The sequence below is a fragment of the Cupressus sempervirens genome, chromosome 4 (genome assembly GCF_028749045.1).
Source record: "Cupressus sempervirens isolate cs-2001-9-10 chromosome 4, ASM2874904v1, whole genome shotgun sequence".
NCBI lineage: Eukaryota > Viridiplantae > Streptophyta > Pinopsida > Cupressales > Cupressaceae > Cupressus > Cupressus sempervirens.
Genome location: NC_143121.1, coordinates 85820710 through 85846032, shown reverse-complemented (window position 1 = coordinate 85846032; position 25323 = coordinate 85820710). Strand labels below are relative to the sequence as shown.

At 36.1% G+C, this 25323-nt stretch overlaps 1 protein-coding gene across 2 annotated transcripts in view; it reads right to left on the bottom strand.

Moving 5' to 3' along the window:
• The window catches only part of LOC149560036 (rhomboid-like protein 14, mitochondrial), a 29785-nt gene extending 4820 nt beyond the window's left edge, over positions 1 to 24965 (bottom strand). The window contains exon 1 of one of the 2 annotated variants that reach the window (XM_089824419.1): positions 24545 to 24965. In XM_089824419.1, the coding sequence (XP_089680545.1) occupies positions 24545 to 24757 (213 nt within the window). In that variant the 5' untranslated portion in view covers positions 24758 to 24965. The remainder of the gene's footprint in view (positions 1 to 24544) is intronic. The other variant, XM_089824420.1, reaches the window with a different exon arrangement.
• Between the last annotated feature and the right edge of the window lie 358 nt (positions 24966 to 25323).

Sequence of the window (25323 nt, the reverse complement as noted above, 5' to 3'; positions counted from 1 at the left end):
ACAACAAGATACTCATGCACAATTAACACCAGATATGTTAACTAGGGAAACCCTTGATTAGAGGGAAAACCCCAGTGGGGATGGTACCCACAAGATGATGTACTAATATAAATATTCCTTGTTAGAGGATAGACCCTATTAGGAGTCTGTTACAACATTCAGTACATATGAGTCCCTGTTAGGAGACTTTGAATCCCTATTAGGAGTTGTGCCAACCCTGTTAAGAGTTGTGGAAGACAGCTGGACCCACTGCCCAAACAGCTTCAAGGTTAAAATCAATGAACCCACTATCCAAATGATCTCTGTATTATTCCTTGCAGAATAATATAACTGAAATGTACTTTCTTCCTCTATCTCTATCTTGTCAACCAGACTTCTGCTCCTTCAGAGCTTGTAACCAAATCTCATACTGCCGCATCCAATGATCCCTTGGATCGCTTACATGCATTCTCCAAATGCTCTGCTTTTTTTCGCACTTTGCACTACTTATTCGCACTTGGATATTCTTCTACACTTTGCAATCAAGGAAAACATATTTTCTTTATACCACATCTTCATAATAATTTCTTGAGTCGGCCTTGAGGCTTTCCCAAATAATTAAAATAAGATAATTAATTAAATCACAATTACAATAGCATTGTCATCTCACAGTCTATACAAAACTTCACATGTACGATACCAAGTCTTGCACAATCTCTGACGTCGACACATGACTGTCCTCTATCACTGTGTGACTACACATCTCTTCATTACATCTCAGATGAAAGATAACAATTGTTCATCAAAACACTGTTTTCCAATACTTTGTTTCTGCATTGCTGTCAGTAAATCAGGTGTAACTTTTGTATGCCATCGACTCAGACTTTGTGCATTTAACCACGTCATCAGGGCAACCTCTGGAACATGTCCTTAATTGCGCATTACCTAAACCTTCCTCAGTTATTGAGCAACATAAGATCTCTAACTGCTATTCTTCCAATCTTCACAAAAACCACACTATGTTGTCATCAATGACAAACACAGTCATGAATGCAACATATCAATGTTCTCCAATGCTCAGGATACTACACCAATGCAGTGTCATCAGCATTCATGCTAACAAGGGTGGATCCACTGTAGCTACTCCCAAAGGGTGGAACAAGGGATTTCACCTTGAACTTCTCTCGCAGAGAAGAACTCATTAACAAGGGATTTCACCTCGAACTTCTCTCGCAAAGAACTCATTCAAAAGGGATTGCACCTCGAACTTCTCTCACAGAGAACTCATTAACAAGGGATTGCACCTCACTCTTCTCCCTCACAAAGAAGAACTGATTAACAAGTCTTCATGTTGGTAAGGCTTTCTCAAAAACAGGTATCAAACTTTTGACTTCCCAAATCAGACTCCCTTTGAATCTAATATCAACCTTCTAACCTCCTTGTCCAAGGTTGTCTGTGATGAATAGACAGACACCCTCTGAATGGAAACTCCCTCTCAATAGGGGCAGCATTCTCATTGCTTTAATTATCATAACAAAATAGATATGATTCTAGTGTTGACCAAACAAGGATCTTTAGCAATCACACTGCTACATGAGCTTGTTGACTCTCACCAAAAGACTTTGTCATTCTCCCTCTATCGCTCAAGCTCCCTCTAAATGTCATTTTTTCCTATTCGAAGAAACTGAAGTTATGAGACATCAACTCAGTCCCATAGTTCCTTGAATTCCTTATGTAATCTCTTATCATCCTGATGTTTCTCGATCTGACCAGGAAGCATTTTGGATAGATTAGCAATAGTTCATAAAATCAAACTATTCCTTAAGAAAATTATCCGGGTCAATGATAGAATCATATACTATTCACAGCATTATAACATGAATTCATATCAAGTACACAAAAATTTGTGATCAACATTCAAAGGTATAATCATAAAATAATTATCTCTTTACTGTCTAATCTTCCTCACAATCCGGCAAAGATATTTCGCCATCACACAGTTATAGTGCAGGAAGAGAATAAAAATTCGTACACCAGCACATCTAATATCCTCATAGACATGAATACCAAACACGTATGCAAGGGTGAGCATGATAGCATCCTCTTATATGAATTCCTCATTTTGAACAACATATTCAACACCCATTAGACATCACAACTCTTCAAGAATCCAAGTGCTCTAATCTGGTTTGGATCATTTCTTAGACCCAGTCTGCTACCATGTTAATGTTTTGAACCAAAATAGCATGATTAAATAACATATAGAACAAAACACAGTCAACACCAGAGGTACCCTAGGAAAACACTCCCACTCAAGGGAAAAACCCAGCCATGCCAAAAAGCCTCCTTTATTGAATGCTTCAAAAAAAATACGCCAACATCAGGCTTATGACTGGTAACTCTTTAACGGTTGAACAATAAGCTTTATTCACAATTCATACACATACTGTGATTACAGTTTGAACACAAAGCACATAATGCTCTAGGCATCTCACAGATATTACACACTCTCTCGCAGAACCAATTACAAAATATAATTCTATGAATTGATCATATACAGATCGAACATATGAATGCAATGAGCTCAACACAAAACATAAGTCTCTGTCCAGAACTAACTCTATCTCTGCAATCGAGCTCACCTCATATAGCATGATGAATTCCCCACACAAAGACGGAGCACACTAGGATATAATCCAAAGCCACAAGAGAACACATAACCTTGAGCAAGGCTGAGGCAATGCAACCAACTCAAGTAACAGCCATCACAAGGAGATGAAGCAGCAACAATAGTAAAACCTTCAGTGAGCCATAAAACATCACCGACAAGCATGAAGAGTAACTGACACCACATCACAAACAAATCGAAACATGAACTCCCAATGCCAACTCATCAAAGGAATGGCACACAATGCTTAGTCAGCATAGCCGTTCCAGTCACCAAAGGACATAGTGAAAAGGCACGAGGACAAAAGTAGACATGAAGGAGCTGAATGACAATGCCAGAGAATCGCAGATGCAAAGATCTCTATCGCTGCTATAAAACTCAATATCCACTACTCAATTGATCACACCTACTTCATAGACTAGGCTAATATTTGATATCAACTTGGGTAACGATTTGGTGGCTAACCTCTTAAGATATTAACTGAATATTTGCCTATGCATTCAGCAACGTGAATATAAATGACATAATCTATTTTCTACAATTCATGAGTTAAACTCTATTTTATTTGCTCTCTGTATTTCTTTACTATGAAAATGCCCATAAGTTTTTTATATAATAGTTTTTGCTTTTTGAAAATCTGAATTTTTCCATTTTCCTGATTTCTTCAAAAAATCTTACACTTCTGTTTTGCTGGTTAATTCCCCAAATGATTTTTGCTCCTATGCCAATATCCTATGCAAAGGGAATAATATATTACATAGGCATGAATATGAATGATACATATTATGTAGGCATGAATATACTTAAATTATAGATTTAAGAATATCATCCAAATCCAAAGTGTAGAAAATAGCAAATTGTCATTTTAATGTAAAGATTCAAATTAACATAGGCAAGAGCCTACAATGCATCGGTAAATTGCGAGCCTCTCATCAAGGAGGTCTTAGGTTTGAATCTACTCGCTATTAACACATAATAATAATTAATCTTAACAATAATAATAAATGGATAATAAATAATCAAGGCTTCGGCCGATTGCCTATCAAAAACAATAAAAAACAAAAAAATAAAAAAAATGATTCAACTTTACAATTTATCTTTTTTGGCTTGCTTCCTCACATCCTAACCAACCATTAACTTTTGACTTTTACTTTCAAGTTTTTACTTAGTTTAATAATCACTGAATTTGAATAAATAAAATTGAAGTCCTATGCTACTTCTTATACACTATGAATCCTCATTATAGCAGCAATCATATTATGGTAAAATAATGAATGTGTTATTAAACAAAGATCATGAATAATCTATATATACAAGATACAAGAGAATGTTTCTATAACGAACACGAGAGAGAAACTTGTAGAGTGAAAAAGAAAGTTTTTGTAACAAACAAAAAGAGTTTATGGAAAGATTACAAAAAGAGTGACCGTTAGAAAAAGACAGAGAGAAAATAGAAACTATCTAATATCGTAATACCCTCCTTTAATGGTCAATCTATCTTCAAAAAACAGAAATTTGCATGTCCTTAAAATAGGTAAAAGGCAGCCTTGGGTTGATCAGAGAGGTCTACATGTTCTGCAATGCTGACCTGTGGCTGAGACCCTCCCTACTTCTGCTGGTCAAAAGCAATGTGAGTCCTACAATCTTCAATCACGTGACCAAATTTGTGGCAATAGTTGCACAGATTTGCTTCTTCTTGGAGCTATTATGAGATTGAGTAGATGACTAAGATGAACCTTTATCCTTATGAAAGGATTGCACTGACAATGCTTGTTTAGAGGACGAAGGAGCACTGCTACCAAACTGTTGTTTCCAACGATCCTACTTTAGAAGTTTGGTGGATAGATCTAAGAACTGAAGGTCAACATTAGTTGCAGTAATGTTGAGCATCTCAATAAAGTGCTCATAGGACGGTGGTAGGCTTTTTAGAGTAATAACCACGTGTCCTCTTCCTCCATTGTATGGCCAATGGTCTCAAGCTGATCTCTAATGTCCTTAATCTTTAGAAGATGTTCCTTTAAGGACATGTGCCCATCCATAATAATAGAGAATAGTTGATTCTTCAAAAAGAAAGCTCTGCTTTTATCTGATGTTGCATGGAGATTCTTCAATATTTTCCAAATCTCTACAACTATCTTGCCATACAGAACTTGAGGCAGTTGATCATCAATAATTGAAAGCTTAATAAGCATAACCACTTCACAGTTAAACTCATCAAACTTCTCTTGACTAGCATCAACTGTGGTAGGACTAGTCTTGGTACCCAGAACAAGTGCCTCAAGGCAACGGTACTCAAAGATCGTCATCATTCTCTGCTTCCAAGTGCTGTGGTTATTTCCGTTGAAACGTTGAGTTCTTTCCAGCATGAGACTAGTGAGAGATGCCATTCCACGTTTTTCAATGAAAAACATTTTTTTACAAACTGAGATGGAATGAACTTCGAGACAAATTGACAGAAAACCCAAAAAAATTGAAAGACACTCGGATAAGAGCTCGAAAAGCCCACAACGAATCTGAAATTAGATTTTGAATCTGCTGGCTTGAAAATCGAGGCACAAAAAAAATACACCCAAAAAAAAAGTGAGACTAACCCAATTGAGATCTACAAAAACCAAGCAAGACTGTGTGAAATATTTGTTAGTCCAACAAAGGAATCGAGGGTTTTCAAAAAAACCGTAGTTGGATTTAAAAACTTGAAATTTTTTGCAAAGTTCTTGAACAAAGGACAAATTTGAAAAAAAGGTAGATTTTAGACCATGTAGCATTAACAAAATTGCAAAATTGGACACCAAATCCCTAGTTGGGTCTGGAGGAAAAAAAAAGATGCAAATTTTGAACACACTCAGACTCGAGAAAATATTTCAAAAAATTTGAACTAATAATTTCAATAAGAAATTAAAAAATTTCAAAGAGACCAAGAATTTGCTCTAATACCATATTATGGTAAAATAATGAATGTGTTATTAAAAAAAGATCATGAATGATCTCTATATACAAGATACGAGAATATTTCTATAACAAACACGAGAGAGGAAATAGAAACATTCTTGTTGAGTGAAAAAGAAAGTTTCCATAACAAGTACAAAATTCTCAAACAAGCAGGGCACTTATAACAAGTTTAAAATTCTCAATGAACTATTGATATGCAAAATGCATTACTAAGAAATGAGCATCTTGAACTGAAGTACAAAATATAATTATTAAGGAAGATATGAAACTAAACCAAAGTTTACAATTTATGAACAATAAGTGGTGCACCTTTCATTTCTAAAAGAAGTATGCAGAAGCTTATCATCTCTCACATGAAAAAATAATTACTTGGAATGAAAGTATATTGACAATATCATGAACAATAGCTAGTATACAAATGTGTTTTGATTTCTTATATTCTTTTTGATAAAATCCATTTTTCTAGTATATCATCAAATTTTGTTTATATTTACTAACCATTGTGTTTATAGACCATGAAATCTAAAGTACAAAATAATATGACAAACTCATATTATGGTTGTAAATAGTTTCTTTTTTGGTTGGCATGTGTCTATATTTTAAACATTAGCTAGACAAGGTTGAGAACTTAAATTCATTTACAACTTCAGTGCATGTGTATTTTTTTAGGATATTTTTAATGAATTATATTTTTAAATTTTCCAATAAATCTGTTGAGTTATTTGCCAAATTCTTTTCCCCAAGTTTTTCGGAGTCCTGGGTTTTAGAAAATTCTGTGTCAGCTAAGTTATTGCCAAGTCTAAGTTTTTCAACTATGCTATCATCCATACTTACATTATGGTCATCATCACAATCAAAATGAAAGTCATCTTGTATAGGATTTCTATAATACTTACGTGCCAACACACTTGGATCCCATGTTTCAAAAGGTTGATTGCTTTGTTAAGAAATAAAGTGCTTGTTGTCCTCCTCATGACTAGTATTGTCTTCATAAACACTCCTCTCCGAAGGTTGTGTATAATCATCCAACCTATATCCATTTGAGCCATCACTGGAATTATCTGAACTCAATTCCAAGGTTGTTTCTTCATTCCCTTCATGCACAACTCATCAAACAATAGTTGCATGCATGACCTAAGGGTCTTTTTGAAACTCTCTAAAATGGGCTCTATGTATCAAAGCACTATCTCCAATCGAATGATCTGTTATGAACTTTTATAATTTTTTTGTTTCTCATTGTTTCCTGCAGTAAAAGAATTTTTCTTATTACTTCTACTTTCTTTTTAACAATGGATCTTAACTACCATATGTGCTTATTAAAAGACTTTGAATTTTCCCGACACTGTATAATTTTGACTACTCTCACTTTGTCTTTAATAACTTTCCTTCAATTCTACCAACCCCATTTGTTGAGCCATTATCTAAGTCAAAAAGTTAACTGTTGGTTTTGTTGCTAAGCTCTTTGTTGTACTTCTTGATGTGTTTGAAATAGTGCATCCAACAAGTTCAGAAATCACTTGTCCTAGATCCCTTCTTTCACCCATACTGCTTATGTTCTATTCACATGTACCTAAGTTCTCTTCTTGATCCTCCTATCCATCAAGAGACGAGATCTACATTGTGGCATTTATCATCTTCTTCTTCATTGATGCACATTTACATCCATGGCTCCATGATGTGATTTTGGTAGATCCATTGCAGTTGTGGAGATTTCCTACATCCTTCATTGCAAATTCAATATCTACAACACAAGCATTGCAAAATCCTTATTGACAAAGGATTTTTCAAGCAAGGTCAATATTTACATTTGTCTTGCTTCCTTCCAAGTTTTACATCTCAATTTCAAAGATTGATTCATCAATCTAGGGCTTGACAAAGGCAAGCCCTTATCAAGCCAAAACAAAAACCAAGTTTTCTTGTGTAGCAAAAGGATATCGGTATTGCAAACACAGATCTAGAAAATGCTCGTCGAGACCTTTCCAAAGAAGTTGGATCGACTTTTCTCTTAATTTAGGTCTTGGCTATGGGGATACATTGGTTGAGGGTAGTGCTATATCTTCTTTCAATCCTCCTACCATTATGGACTTCATTTTAACTCATGACAATTCCTCTTCAATGGTGTGCTTTATTAATAGAGATGTTCCTTCCATTGATAATGTCACTATTTGAAATGAACCTCTAGCTAATGATGTTGACTATTCTCTTCCTCGTGAAAAAGATAACATGATGATTCATAACTTTTCTCTTCAACATGACAAGCTTGATGTTTCTTCATCTCCTAACACATACCCTCCTCTTAGTGATATTTAAGAGTAAGAAGAAAAACATTATAGATTATTTTATCAATGTGACCTTGCCTTCATTTTATGAACCTAGTAGAGATAACGCATTAAAGGAAATCCACAATCCCTATTCCAAGGATTCCTTGGGGAAAGGATAATGGCAATTTCCTTAATGCTCTCCCTTCCAGTGGAGAAGCAAGGTCTTAATCAAGTTAATGTTGCTCAACCTATTCTCACTCTCAAAACCTCTTACCACCCTTAAAGGTTGTCCTTCAATAACTCTTAAAGGGGAATCTAGCAATTCTTCCTATTATCATGCAGTGCCTAACACCTATTGTACAAGAAATAATCTTCAACTACTACTTCTCTCCAACCTTCTGAACCCGTTCTTCCTCCAACCCGTCTTTCTCAAAATCTTGGGATGGAATATGATTTGTTATCACAATAACGTAATACCCAAGCCAAGATTTCTCTTTGGGAACTTCTTCAAACCTCTCCTACATATCGTACGGCCTTGCAAAAAGCTTTAACCACTCTTCTAACTACAACTCCTAATCAAGATACAACATCAATGCCTTTTTACAATGGATGAATGCTACCCCTATCCCACCTCAAATTGTGTTCACTCGAGATGATTTACCTCCTAAGGAAATTCAAGATTGCTATGATGCTCTTACAGTAGTTGTCCTGTCCTCATCAATGGTAACTTCATTCATAGAACCTTAACTAATAATAATTTAAGGGAAAGGATTATATTTTTCTTTTTCACGTCAAATTAACTTAATGCATGAAAGTCTATCGGCCTATTATAACTTCCTTTGATTTTCGGCCTTTTACACTTATTCATATGTTGCCGAGATTGCTAACACATTTCATGCCACCCTATTCTTCTTTTTGCAATGTAACTCTACCTTGCCATTTCTTGCCTACGATAGCTGACCATCGTTTTATTTGTTCTTCCCATCACAGTGATCATTTTCTGCTTGCTATTGCAGCATTTCAAATTTTAATATCAGCCAACAATTTCATGTTGTCTGGAAACATATATTATCTAGAAATGCCGAACTGAAATACTAGATTAGAGTTCTGAATTATGCTATTGATCAGCAACTTCACTAAAGGATTTACATTTTGAAGACCTTGTATCAGTTCAACTTTTCTCCTTGTATCGATTACTGTTATTTCCCAGCTAATCAGACAAAAGGCTTATAGCCATAGTTCATCGGGCACTCCAATAGGGCCATGTATCTTTTGCTATGAGAAATGATTTAAGTTAGAAGGCTGTATCAGTTATTTCGTAAGCATTTTAGGCTGATAAAGGCTTTTGTTTTCCAATGGTTTACTTCTGATATTTCAATGTCTATAACAAGGAAATAGGTGGAACATACAGTTTGTATTCCAAAATACAGTGACAATAATGCAATACGTCCCCAAGATTCTGAAAGGTACCAGTCATTTTTATATTTCTTTTCCTTCTTTATAATATGAACATAGCAAAAATTTACCCATCTAGCTGAATACATATAAAGCAAGCTGAAAGTTTCGGATACACCAAAGATCATCAAGGATAGCCAAGAATGGCTAAGATGAGTGGTGTGGCCCATGTGATATGAACAGCTTGATAAACCTGCAAGTCAGGAAGTTGTATCAGAATATGAAGAAATAATGAATAACTGAAAATTATTAAAGCTAGTCAGCGAGTATTAGTTGGTCTGTCAAGAGCAGTGGGGTGATCAAGCATGCAATGTCCTTGAGAAATCCCTGGCCATGGTAGGTTTAGTGGCGAATGATGCTGCTATGATCACCAGAGATCAGGATAACTCGTACTCGGATGATAGTCTGTTAGGAGAGTTTAGCAGTCTAGCCAGCTACGTAGGTGACAACTCTAACACTGGGATGCTCAGGTGACAGGACAAGATGGTGTACATGTGCATTATCCCGACCAGGGCTGGGTCATTCTTAGTAGAGAATGAGTTGGGAGATTAAACCACTGTAAATTCTTCTCCTCTCCTCCAAATGCCAAGACTTGCACAGAACGGATCTGATACTACTTCCTTTGGCATGGCATGATCCGAACCTTGTTCGTATGTCTTTCTTCTCTTTTAGTTGCATCTTATTTCAGTTCCATATAAATATCTTATTGCAGTTACTTTTCTATTTATATGAAATGGTAATTAGAATAATAATACAGTTAGATAATATTTTTACTTATCATGTGAGATATAAATGGTTAGTCTATTTTGATCATTTTTTCAGATTTCCAAAGTTAGTTAATCTAACAGATGGTAGTTAAGGCCTTATCATGAGGATGTACTTAATCTATTATAATTTGTTATTCCTTTTCATGTAAATGGGTAGCAAGCTTACTTTATTTGATAAGGAGTATTTAATGTTTAGAAATTTTAGTTGTTACATAATTAATCTATATTGTTTATCTATCTATGAACTATTTTGTTGTTGTCTGTACTAATTATAAATGTACTACTTATCAATATTGATTAGAAGTAAACTATTGATATCTATGTTGATTATTATTCATAATTTATAGTTTAAGCAATATATTATGATAGGGACTCAAATGGAGCAATACTTTAATTTAGTATACATACTCAAAGCATATATTATATTGTTCATATACCAATTAGGGTTCATGACACACGAGAAGAGTTACACATGGAAGGCAAAAAGAGGTACCTGTTAAAAGCTTAATGATGATGGAGAACAGCCTAATCTCCCAAAAATATATAGAAAAAAGGAAGGCATTCTCAAAGGCCTTTGATTTGATTGGATGGGAATGACCTGTTTTGTAAGGAAGCCAAGTGTGGAATAGGACTTCCAAATGCTAAATCTAATAGGAGGAGGATGCTGAAATTTCTTACAAACCCTTAAGCTATTGAAAACTAGATAAACACATACAAAATCAAATTTAAGCAAATGAACTCACAAAACTAGATATACATGGGAAAACCCTTCCGGGGAAAAACCAACCCTCCAAAAGCCAGACTCAATTGTATTATCAGCGACAACAACAGCCACAATACAATCCTTGAGTCAATGCTCATCAAGAGAGATTACAGCAGCGAAGAATTCTAAAGAAGATCTTGAATTATTCTTGTCAGGCCGCTAGTAACATACACCATCTTCATTACATATACAACCAGGAATACTAAATAAGGCAGATGTGATACACAGAAATGTCCAGTAAATATTATTAGACACCCACAAACTCACCTTGTGGCTAAGTATAACATTTATAATATGGATTCAAATCAGACTTGTAATATTTGATGGAGACCAATGAATGAACCAGTGACTTTTACATATGAGAGGTAGTGTTAACCTTATCGTATGGACAGAACTTTTGTTGGGATGCTGAGAAACAATAGTGTTGGTCAGAATTCAAAGAAATATCAATTAGCATCATATCAATGTATATGTGTGTGAATGTATATAGTTCACATGTTGGGATGCTGAGAAACAATAGCCTTGGTCAGAATTCAAAGAAAATCAATTAGCATCATATCAATGTGTATGTGTGTGAATGTATATAATTCACATGGTGAACTATATACATTCACACACATACACATTGATATGATCTACTCTATTAAAAAACTGTCTGAGATTTTTCCTTGAGATTAATCTGATCAAATCAAGTATCAATATTTGATTATCTTTCTCTTAAAATTCCAAATTCCTGATTATGTCAATATTAAATGCATTTATATGGATGGAGCAACTGATCCTATTTACCCATCAGATTGGGGGGGCTAAATGATTATCTTATTGCACATTAACATGCCTGATAATCATAGGGCTTACTACTTCATTTAGTGTATGATCACACCCGATCATAATCGAGTCATTTTGAATTAGTTAAGTTTAGACATTGTGCCTCTTCAATGAGAATCTTCACTGAACTGCCATGTCTGTTTATGATTAAGCCCCTTGAGTACTATATTTATATTGACTGATTGTAAGAGTAAAGACATCAAAATTGACAAATGATTCTATCTCTGTGGATTGGGACATCAAGACAAGTCATCAAATTGTATTCAGACTTAAGTCACAGATTTTAATATTGATTTGATTCATATCCATTCTGTTCTGATTATCACTTGCAAGATAAATAGAACATAATCAGATTTCCACAATCCATTTAGTATGAGAGCAATGTTTCTGGATTAGATTGTGTGTGTTTTTTGAGCATCAACGTTTCGGTTCATACTACATGATCCATCATCAGGATGAGAGAATGCCAGAATGGAAATTATGATGATGGATCATGTAGTATGATCCAAAACGTTGATGGTCAAAAAACACACACAATCTAATCCAGAAACATTCCTCTCAAGATAAATATAGATTAGTGTTCCCTAAATCTGCAAATAACCATCGCCATTACAGTCTGATCATAAGTTAAATAATATTAACATGTGAATTCATGGCCACAACAATATTCTCCTCTGCCAAACTATGGTCGACGTAACATACCAATACTGAATATTTATCAAACGTTGCCTAAATCAGGCTGACCATAATAAATAGAAGCATTTATATAAGCTAGAAGATGTGTTAGTAAAAGCAATTCTAGTTGTAATACATCTAAAATAGTAACCAGAACAAGGAAATAGGATTTATATTGAAGCATGCATTAATTTGTTCACATAAATGAAATAGAGTGATCAAGATTAAAATTTCATTGAATACGGAAGAAAATATATTTTAGAAGACGTAATTATGATCTACTTATTATACAAAGAGATAATTCATCTAAGTGTGTTTTGTTAGATGGCAGTATCCAGTAGGGGACATCTCAGTGGTATTTCACTGCCTTGCCACCATGTGCTAGATAATATTTGTAGTTAAACAATAATTATGTGCCATGCCAAGCAAAACTAGCTAATAATTAACACACAGAAACTGATAAGTATCTGGTAAGGTAGAAAGCCCAGAGGGAATCAAAGTGAGCATTTTACATAAGTTTGTATATTGATATGGCAGATCGGTGAAGCACACATACATGTTTTTTGAATGTCCCAAGCACATTTCTATCATGATAGAATTCTAAACATTCCATCATTTCATTGGCGGGTTTGAACATCCTCTTAATCTTTGAGTGAAATTAGTATGAGACTCTCAATAAGATGTTTGCATAGCCGTTGTTGGATTACCTTGCTCTGCTACCAGAGTCAAGTATGAACAACAGATATGGTATAGAACGAAAGGAATAGTTAAGAAGTGGCAGAAAGACATAATTACCCCCAAAGCGAGGGTCTGAAACAGATGCGCCTAGACTTGTACGGAGAGTGTGGGACACCACTTAATAAGTAATTCTCATATATATAACCTGTGGTACTGCTACATCACCGATAGATTTAAAGATTATACAAGGACATAGTAATGCTTGGCATTTCCATCCTGCAGGTTTAGCAACCAACTGCCAGCATGGCAAGTATGAGAGAAGATACATTAAAATATACTATGCACCATGAGTACAAAATGAAGCCAAATGAAGTGATGAAGCATTGGCTTGATTTGAAAAAGGATGTCCATGCATGGCAGAAGGATTTTGGAGTCTTTGGTGTATAAAAGTTACTATTAGTATTGAAACTTTTGGAGAAACAAGATTATCATGTCCAGTGTAAGGAGTATCATAGTAAATAAAATTCAGAGATGAGTTTTGTTGGAAACTTTTCATAGAATCTTCAGTTGTAATTTTATGATTCATTTCTGTTGCGAATTCCATACTCATGCACCGAGGAATACTACACATCATCACTATTCATATCAATTGGTAAGGAAACTTGGGCCATGTTGTTCTTAAATTGTTGCAGAAGGAATTCTATTGCTGCTATGTATCACGATTGAATCTCCATATTCCTATGATAATGGGGTCATCAATTTTAAGCTTACGAACAAGGTCAATTGAATCAATATTATGGATATCATAAATTTGGGCTTATATTGGAAAATGAAGAAATGAAGAACTTATTGTTGTCCATCATCTGCATGCTATACTTTTCAGTGAAAAGTGCAATCCTGGGCAGTGGTAATTGGAGTGTAAAGAACTTATTTTAATTTTCTGATCAAGTTATGGGTCCAATTGAGCCATAAAGTTACAAGTCATACATGCACACAACTTATTTTGCAATCTATCTGAATATTTGGATAAGCTATATGTCATGCATGCACAAAACTTATAGAATAAAAAGTCATATATAAGAATGATGGTGCATTTTTTGTGGATATTGAAGATGCATACTTTCCTGGCACAAAGTTAGAGGAGATAATGTTGCAAGCTTTAAGGAAGGAAAGTTGAAGTTGCATGTTGATGAGCTTATCATGAATATGTGCAGATGAGACACAAGACTGAAGTGGATCTTATGGGTCAACAATATAAGAATGGGAATTTTACATTGTGGGGGGAATAATAATCAATGTTCCATTCCCACTTGAACCATCTTTAGAGGGGAGATGTTCCATTCTCAAATAATCTAAGAAGGCAACTTCCGATTTAACGTATATGGACCTTCATCTGTAGACAAGTATTTCTTATACTTGAATACTAAATTTATCTACCTATTGTAGTCTCTCTCTTATTTGTATTTGTTACAAATGTAAATGGCAGAATACTTCAATGAATTAATCAGAGATCAAACTGATCTATATATACAAAGAGGGGAGTCGAATAGAATAGAAACATTCTATTCTAGACTACACCTAAATATTAGAAACATTCTAATATTTACAGAGATATAATAAGATATAATAGTGAGCATTAAAAAGAAACATGAAGGTTATTTTAATACCCCCCCTTAATGCTCAATCTATTTACTACACCAATAGATCCCCTGAATTTAACAAACTTGTCAGGACCAAGGGGTTTAGTGAAAATATCTGCTGATTGCTCTGAGGTAGGAACATAGCGTAACTGAATAGATCCATCTTCTACTAATTGTCGGATGTAATGGCAATGAAGCTCTATGTGCTTGGTTCGTTCATGAAACACTGGGTTCTTGGCAAGTTTGAGTACGCCTTGATTGTCTGAAAACAAAGAAGTCAAACCTGCTTGAGGAATATGCATATCTACAAGCATCTGCCGGAGCCAAACTGCTTCACAAGCTACCTTGACAGCTCCTCTATATTCTGCTTCTGTAGAGGAGAGTGCATGTGCTTGTTGCTTCTTACTGGTCCAAGTAACTGCTGCAGATCCGATACTAAACACATAGCCAAAAGTAGATTTCCTATCATCAACTGAGCCGGCCCAATCGGAATCAGTGAATCCACTGAGCTGAGGAGTAGTACTCCTTGTGTAAAGAAGACCATAATCTAAAGTACCATGTACATAGCGTAACACACGTTTCGCTGCAATCCAATGATCAGTCTTGGGGTTTGTCATGAACCATGAGATGTAGCTGACTGCAAAACTGAGATCAGGTCTAGTAGTAGTAAGGTAGATGAGACTACCTACTAGCTGCCTGAAGAGTGTTTCATCTACAGGAGGAGAAACAGATTGTGCGGACAATTTCAGACCAGTCTCCATTGGAGTGGAGGCAGATTTGCAATCCTGCATTCGAAACCTATCAAGCAAACTTCTGGCATACTTGGACTGAGACAAAAAAATACTATTGTCAGTCTGCCAAACCTCAATACCTAAACAATAATGAAGCAATCCGAGATCTGTCATATCAAAAGTTTTGCATAGATCCTGTTTGATTTCTGAAATCAAATGTTCTGAATTTCCAGTAATGATCAAATCATCCACATAGACAACAAGAAAAAGAATATCATTACCAGAGTGTTTAATATATAGATTACTGTCTGATGGACTACGCTGAAATCCTTGAGCAACCAAGTAATGATCAATCTTTATGTACCAAGCCCTAGGGGCCTGTTTAAGACCATAGAGGGCCTTCTGGAGTCTACATACTTTGTGTTCTGAACCGGCAACCTTAAAACCTGGGGGCTGCGTCATGTAGACTTCTTCCTGTAATTCTCCATTGAGAAAGGCGCTCTTCACATCCATCTGATGAACTTTCCAACCATACTGAGCTGCAATTGCAAGAAGAATGCGAATAGTGCTCATCTTGGTTGTCGGTGCAAATGTCTCCTCATAATCAATGCCTTCGCGCTGGGTGAATCCTCGAGCAACAAGTCTAGCTTTGTATTTGTCCAAGGTACCATCTGCATGGTACTTGACCTTATAGACCCATTTACAGCTAATGGGTTTCTTCCCAGGAGGGAGATCTGAAAGAACCCAAGTGTGGTTCTTTTGAAGACTCTGAAGCTCAGAATCCATTACTTGTTCCCATTCTGGAATTCCTTTGGCCTCTGCATATATCTGGGGCTCGGGGATACTGTGGATGTTGGCCATAAGAGCTATATTAACTGTGTTGTGCTGAAGGCTCTTATTTCTGGAGGTTCTACCTTCAATGAGTTCATCAGGACGAAGATCACTAATCGTTTGAGCCCACCATTTTGGCCGAAGAGTCGAGGAGCCAATATCAGATGCTGACGGAATAGCTGGATGAGAAGCAGGAGCAGGAGTTGTATTATCTGGAAGTGACTGAGGTGGTGTATCAGTAGCATCAGATGACTCATATAAAATAGAAGAACCCAAGTCAGAGATTGCTGAAGACTGAATCTCGGAATGTGGTGGGGAGTCAGAGAGCGGAAATGGTCCAAATTCCTCATCAAACACAACATCACGACTGAAGATTAAACGATCAGTATTTACATCAATCAGTCTGTAGGCGTTATGTGTGTGACTGTATCCTGTAAACATAAGTTTCTGGCTTTTGGAATCCAACTTAGTGCGTTTGGCATCAGGAATCCATACATATGCCAGAGAGCCAAAAACTTTCAAATGGTTGATCCTAGGTTTGCGACCAGACCAGGCTTCCTCAGGAGTCTTATGATTAACTGCAAGGGTGGGTGACTAGTTAAGAAGGTAGACAGTTGTGGATACTGCTTCTACCCAATATTTTCTGGGAACATTTCTATGTTCTAGCATAGTCCTAGCCATTTCTGTGATGGTACGGTTTCGACGCTCTACAACACCATTTTGCTGAGGGGTGTGAGGTGTGGTGAACTGACGTCTAATGCCATGAGTAGTACAGAAGGCAGAGAAAGCAGAAGAACAGAATTCCCCCCCATTATTGGTCCTAAGAGTACGGATGGAGGAACCAGACTCTTTTTCTACTAGAGCTTTAAACTGCTGAAATACAAGAAAGGCATCTGATTTTTGCTTAAGAAAATATACCCACATTTTGCGACTGAAATCATCCACAAAGAGTAAAAAATACCTGTTCCCAGTAATAGGAGGAGTATTCATAGGACCACATACATCAACATGGACTAGCTGGAGTACTCTGTATGCCCGCCATGATTCACCATTCTTAAATGATGTCCTATGTTGCTTCCCTGCTTGGCAAGCTCCGCAAACGCGATGGTTCTGGGTCTGAATATTAGGTAGGTCATGGACTAAATTATCTCGAGCAAGTTGTGCTAGATATTGAATGTTCAGATGACCGTATCGCTGATGCCAGAGACTACTGAGAGCGGATGATTCGGCGATGAAGGCATGCTCAAGGGAATCGCCTGAATCTACAAGCCTATAAATACCATGATCCTCAAGACCGAAAGCAAGGGTAGTGCGGGAAGCACGATCAATAATCAAACACTTATTTCCACTGAAAACGACATCCAACTGAGGAGAGTGCTTCATAATCTGACTAACAGACAGAAGATTATGTTTCATGCCAGGAACATAACATACATTGAGAAACATGAGTTTTCTTCCTCCAGACTGAATCTGAACATTGCCCTTGCCGACAATATTGTATTCTTCACCGCCTCCAAAGATTACTGAGTCAGAATAGGGAGTGAATTCAACAAACCAATCACGCCTATGAGTGAAATGTCGGGAGGCACCAGAATCGATGTACCAAGCAGAAGATTTCACATGATTTGCAGGTATGCTGGCCATAAAGGCATGGTAGATAGATTTTTTTTGCTCTGAGTGTTGGGCAGCATTGGCGTGCTGTTTAATTGAGTCCAACTTTTGATGTTGCTGATACAGATGCTTATAATATGTGAATATTTCAAATGGCACAAACTTCGAGGTGAGAAAATGAAAGACCCAGAAAAATTGGAGAAGTACCCAGAAAAGAGCTCGAAAAACCCAGAAATAAAATGTTGTCGAAATTCGGATCCGCTGGCTCGAAAATCGAGGCACAAAAAACGAGGCACCCACAAAAATCTGATGAAGACCCATTTGAGATTTCAAAAAACCCACCAAGAATATGTGCTCAGAAAATTTTTCCGAAGTCAAAAACTAGGGTTTCGAGCAGAATAACAGTCGGCAGCCAAAAGGTTCAAAAAGGCAGAAAAAAGATGTTTGCAGGTGAAAAAAAACAACAAAACCCAGCAGCTGAAACGCGAGCAGAATATCCAACAGGGATAGACAGACCCGTTTTTGAAAAAAACAACCAAAAAATCCCACTTTTTGAGATCTGGATGTGAACAGATTTGAAAAAACGACCTCCAGATTTGAAAAAACGACCTTCAGATTTGTGACTTACAAACTAAGCCACGGGTTTCCAAGAACGCCAATAGCTGAAGACACAATTTTTCAATCGATTTGCACAGAGGGTTTAAACCCTAGCTCTGATACCATGTTACAAATGTAAATGGCGGAATACTTCAATGAATTAATCAGAGATCAAACTGATCTATATATACAAAGAGGGGAGTCGAATAGAATAGAAACATTCTATTCTAGACTACACCTAAATATTAGAAACATTCTAATATTTACAGAGATATAATAAGATATAATAGTGAGCATTAAAAAGAAACATGAAGGTTATTTTAATAGTATTTCTATACATACTATAAAGAGTTATTTGCCTTGATCTTTTCCTTTATGTCTAGGGATGTTCTTGCAAGAAAAGAAGGTTGGTACTTTACACATACTACCAAATATTGTGCAGAACTCTACGAAGTTTTGATCTAGATTTCATTAGTCATCTAATGATCATGCTAGATAGAGTGAGACTCTTAAAAGGAATATCCTTGATGATTGAGAGGGAGCAGATAAAAGATATGCTTTAGTAAAACTTTTTGATGATCTTGATCATATTGATTCAGACAGAGTAGACCATATCGAGATGGATTCTCGAGTGTTCAAAAACTATAGCAGTTAAAGGAATATGATTCATGGGATAAAGTTCATGTATGTAGACTCGAAGGCCTTATGCTATCAGGATACTTGTTGAACTAGAGAAGCATGACATGACTTGCTGCCAGGAGGTTAGAAGGATGATATCAAATTTGGAGGGAGTTTGACACTTCATTAGAGGCAACCTTGTACCAAGAGGTCAAAAAGTTTGATATCAAAGGGAGTTTGACATTACATCAGAAGCAACCTTGGACTGAAAAAGAAAACAAATTGAGAGGGAGAAGTTTGAGGTGAAATTCCTTGTAACACATTATTTCTATGAGAGAGAAGTTTGAGGTGAAAACCCTTGGTCCACCCTCTAGGAGCAGCTACGGTGGATCCACCTCTAACTTGATTCATGCTGGATATCATGTGATTTGCTACATGATTCCGTTGGAAAACATCATGAGAGGTGGCAATCTTTCATCGATGTTTATCTTAACAATGGCTTGACATGTTATAATGATGAAGACTACATTAAGTTGTTGTCTCGGAATGTGTCGGAGATCATGATAACAAACATATCATGATAGACTACATTAAGTAGTTGTCCCAATATGTGTCGGAGATCATGATACTTGTCATGATGGGACTACATTAAGTTGTTGTCCTTGAGATCATGATTGTGATCTGGTAGACTACATTCAGTTGTTGTCCCGGATTGTGTTGGAGATCAGATAACACGTATTCTTCTAGGATATAACATATTCTTTTGGTAGGCATCATGATCTTGATGCTAGTACACATACCAAGAGAATTTCTAGTATACATACTAAATTGCCAATGAACCTTGGTCAGCCTAATAATTTCAATCTGCCCGTATTAAAATGCTATTATGTATGAAAAAATTATTCCATGCGTAATTTTTTTTAATAAGATTTGTTCTGTTTTTTTTTTGTTGTTGCTCTTAAGAGCTGCTAACCCTACTTTGGCAGGGGCATGACATTTGAAATAGAATATTTTATCTCATTTGCATGCATCATTGGTATATTTCGTGCCTTGCCCTAATCTTTTGTAGTTTAGGAAAGTTATCTAGTGCAAGAGGTGATGCCACATTTTCTACGGAGCCATGCTAGAAAATTGTACCCATCTCTCGAACCCAAAAATTTATTTATGCCTTTTGAGCATTGCCATAATAGAATTTAAATGTTTGTATTTAAGCTTGCATCGTCCCCTATTATCACTGCACATTTAAAAAGCTTTCAGCTTACTTATATTACAATATTAGTCTTGTGCCTTTCTCCATGACAATATTGAGTGTAGTTAGAACTGCCAGTGTCATTAAAGAAAAATTTCTATATGGATGAACTTACGTCCCCGGCAAGGATCTTGGATTTAGTGACAGGGCATCCACATACTCATATCTCTATATCACTATATAATTTCATATAAAGCCGTAGTCATATTCATTTTCATCCAAACCTGGACAACCCAAATGCCAATCCCAATACCTATATCCCATGTCTCCCAGTGACTGAATTGCAAGCATCTTCTCTTCTCATAAATCAAACTGCTCATTACAGGAGTTATGCTCTCACAATCAATTACATTCCTGTAAGAAAGGTAAAGGTTTAGAGAATTTGATAAACATTAAAAATTTAAGCAATCTGTTTCTTATACCTTAAGAATTCCACTTTGTCTTCCTACCATAATATACATAACTAACATCTATGGTATGCCATAGTCACACCTGAGCGAGAACACCTAAAAAGCATTTACATCTCTAGAATGGCACATTCAATCTTCTCTCCTATACTGTAGGTGTGAATAGCCGGTTCTGCAGTGCATGCAGAGGCCCACATATATATCAGGCCGTTGGCGGTGCGTGCCCCTACAATTTTATGGGCTGGTGCCCCCGCCCTATTTCCTATTATGGAGGGCAATTTTATGGGTGGGCCGGTGCATGCATGCAGAGGGCCCCGCCATCAATAGCCTCTTTCTTCCAAGTGCACTATAGCCCCAAGGGGTCAGGGATTTTGTTCTGCCAATTGGAGCTCTTCCTTCACCACCCCCATGAGGATTATCTACAGCATTCATAACTATTCCTCTTACTTCAGGACATTTACTCTGCCAACGTTTTGACCCAGCTTTACTTAAAGTTCTATTTTTCCATTTAATGTTGCCTACTTGTCCAATTGTTGCTGAGCAGTTCTCAGATATTAAACAAACCTCCCCAGATGGTAATCTTAATGTGGTCAATCAGCCTGCTTTTGTGTACAAGCAAAAACTGGATCAACTAACCATTTGAATCCAAAATTTGAAGCTTGAATCAATTTTACAATCATCTTTGCCCCTACTGTTACTCCAATACCTTGGTTCAATGGCACTATTGCAGTTTCTGTCTGAAATAACAAGGCAATTGCTTTCCAAATTTTCAGGAATAGAATATATAAGCATAAGCTGACATCTGGAAAATGCAGTATTTTGGTATTGTCTCTAGCAAATGGTTGTGCATATAAATCATAATATTTACTCTTAATGCTTATAAGTTATAAAGCAAATGAAATGGATCATGATGTTTTTTTTTTACCAAGTGCTCAAGTTTTGACAATGTAATGAGCAATCTTTGAGTACATGGCATATAGGGCTCCTACAGCTAAAAAATCAATCAATATGTGCTTGAAATAAGCACTCTCAGAATTTGCTGGAATTAGTTACATTTGAGAACAAGGTTGCAATTCAGAAAACTAATAAGTTGGCCTACATCAGAATTGGCCGGTGATAAAGTTGACTGCCAAGATAAACAGCATCCAAATCCCAAGTGGGATGCCGTCGTAAATGCAAACATCCAATATCCACTGTCAATGGCATTCCCCCATAGTTGGCAGCCTTCCACGGCAGACATCCCTCTAGGTACAATACTATAAAGTCATTTTGTCCCCGATGTGCATTTGTAGCCAATGTCCCTCCATGTTTGATGTCTCTCAATGGTCCCTCTCTAAGTGCAAAATTTGAGGTCAAAGTGACAACCATCAAGAGCCCTAAACCAAATGAGGTTCAGATGTAAAACAGGGAATATAATAACCAAATACAGTTTCAAGGTCCACACCTGCAAAACAGTTAATATGACAGTTTGAAGATTTGTTCACTGTGGAGGGTGTAATCAGTATATCGGAGTGGTTAGAAGATTAACAGCCTCACAGGTTTAACAAATACACAATGCACAGGATAAAGAATAGTCATTTGAAGTCCAATAGTTGATATACATAAAGTGGGTCATCCAAAAATTTCATGCAGGGGCATATTTGGTTGAGAAATCCATAAGAGATTGAGTCAACAATCCAAGATCTGATAATCACATATCTATGTAAATTTTGATGATAGAATGAAAAGTTTTTAATAACGTTCACAAGGATAAGCAGTCTAAAGAACCAAGGGCCGTAGCAGGAAGGCATTTGCAACCTCATTTCAACTTCAGATCTTTTACAAAGAACCTTCATTAAAAAACTTGATGTTTTCAAAATACATTAGATTTGGCTGCATGCATCCCTTTTATATCAACAATTTTGCAGAAATAAAACCTTTTGACATCCTTCATTTGATGGACATTCTGGTGGTTTTAAAGATTTCACTAACACTGCTAGTGTCAAAATCCCCATCCCTTGCGCCAAATATTAATGTGAGATTTACCCGTTCAAAAATTAGAAAATGAATACATTACTAGTAATATGGAGATCATGCTCTATAATCCATTGTCAAGATAATGAGCTAGAGGAGAAATATAAGCGAAAAATAGACCAAGACCCACTTTAACATTGGAGAGAAGAATGGAGGGGAAATGACACAGAAACCTAGAAAAAAAAACAAGTGGGAAAAGTTTAGAAGAGATAACAATAAAACTTGAAATGTGAAAAGAAGTGAAGAAATTGGTAAAGAAAAAGGAAAACTACAATCAAGAGCGAAAGGATGAAAGATGAAAGAAATGCAAAAGTATATTATAGACAATTTGAATCTATATGGACAGAAGTACATAAACAAAAAATTGAAAAAAAAAATTGATATTCATATATGTGTAAGTATAATTATATATCTAAATGAATAACTTTATTTAAATATATTAGAGAACGTATCCATTGCTATTCCATAAACCTATACATATTGAATATATATAGCTTTATTTGAATATATTATATCATGGGAATGAACATGTCTCCAAATATATTAAAACAAAGCTATACACTTTTATTCAAGTGGACCCAGATTTTCTAAAATATATTTTTGCATTTTTAATTCTTTTATTCTGGAATCTTTGATTTACCTTTTCCCCAATATCTTAACTCCCTCCTTTTCACATTTTAAAGCTTATAGTCCTCTCTTCTAAAATTCTCTCCCTTGTGTTTTTTTATGTTGGTTCTAATGTCACTTCCACACCTCCCCTCCATTATTTGGTGGGTATATGAAAAGACACATGCCTCAAATTTTTGTTCCTAATTAATCATCTATTTCTAATAAGATGTTAAAAATTTAAGTTCTCCAATTTAACTTAGGCCGTGAGTAATTGACATGTCAACAGAAAATAGAGAAAAAAGATAATATATTATCATTCCCCCACTTTGAAGAGATATACTCTGAATCGCAACGAAAGTAGACCACTGCAATAGAGCAAGCTCCCCCTTACCAGGATTAACTAAAGCTAACCAATTCTGCATTTGACTATCATCCTAACCAGCCAAATACAGTAATACTACAACCTAACCATCCAATCTTTGCAAGAAACAGCTGGGCCAAACTATCTTTAGACTCATCCAGGATCATGCGTGCCAAATTTAGCGGGGGAAAAGAAGAGCTTGCTAGGCTCATGGTTCGAATGCTGGTCTCAATTGTGGAGAAACTCTCCAGCAGAAGAAAGCATCCCGAAATTTGCCCCAGTCTGAATGAATGGAAGAAAAGAAAACATGATGCTACATATACGTATACACAAATACATGTATACACAGAAACCAATCATGCACATTTTTTACAATTAAAACATCAGAGACGTCAAAAAAAACTGGGATCATAATGGCAATGGTTCGGAAACCCAAAGGGTGTTCTAATTTGCTAGAGTGATAGACAGGAAAACATGTCTAGAATTGGTCTCTGCGAGCCAGTTTAATAATGCAAATAGGGAAAAACAGATGTCAAGTCCCATTTCTCGCAACTAGGGTCTACCCCACCCAAATCAGATCAAGCTACAGCAGAACAACAGAACATGGAAGGAATCCCCCACACAAAAACAACGACTGTATATCCTAAGAACGCAACAAATTTCATAAAATTCCAAAACAAGTTCAATTGGGCATTAGTAGGAAAAGTGCCATTTAGGCTTAAAAACATCGTCACCATATCATATTTTATTTCTTCTGCAGAAGGTTTTATAAAAACATAAAATTAGAAATTTTATATTTAAACTTAACTAGTTGAGTGTACGTAAGTTTCATTAATTGGGTGTGTGTATCTTACCTTGATAACCAAATGGGGATTGAGACAGACCTCGGAGAGAGAGGGAAGTAAATCATCGAGCACACCAGGCCTGAGATAAATCAAGGTATTTGCTCCAATTAAGGCAGCTGTGACCGGGGGCTTCCAGTCCATCTGATAAAACTCAGAGGCGACCTGCATTGCCAGCAGGTATAACATTCCTCTGTTGCGACCTCTGCCTCTGCCTCTGTTCATTCTCTTTCTTTTGCTTTTCTTCCTTGCGTGCCCCTGCAATCAAATTTCCTCACTCTTGTCCCGGATAAAAAGAGGCACCCAATGAATAATAATTATAATTATGTTTGTTCTTGGTTGGAATGCCTTCGTTGTTAAGACAACTGCTTGCGAAGCCATAGCAGATTCAATGCCTTGTACCCTAGGTCTAGAATATTGTAGATTTACTCGTAAAATGATCATTGCGATATGATCATTTTACGATATGAAATGGTGTTACTATGCTTCACTTTCCATTGTTTAACCAAGTTTATAACCCACATGACCGAAATCGTTACGATATGACATGGTGGTGATACAAATTTACTATGCTTCACTCTGCATTGTTTAACTAACAATCTATGCATAGCTTAGCAAATGGGAGAAATTGAGAGAAATTGGAAGAGCAATTATTATAATACCTTAAATAAATCATTATAAATAATAATAGAAATGATGATAGATATCTATTATAAAATTATTAAAATTTAATTTATTACATTTATATTTCAATTTATTTCATTAACTCGAAATTTTAATTTTTAATTTAA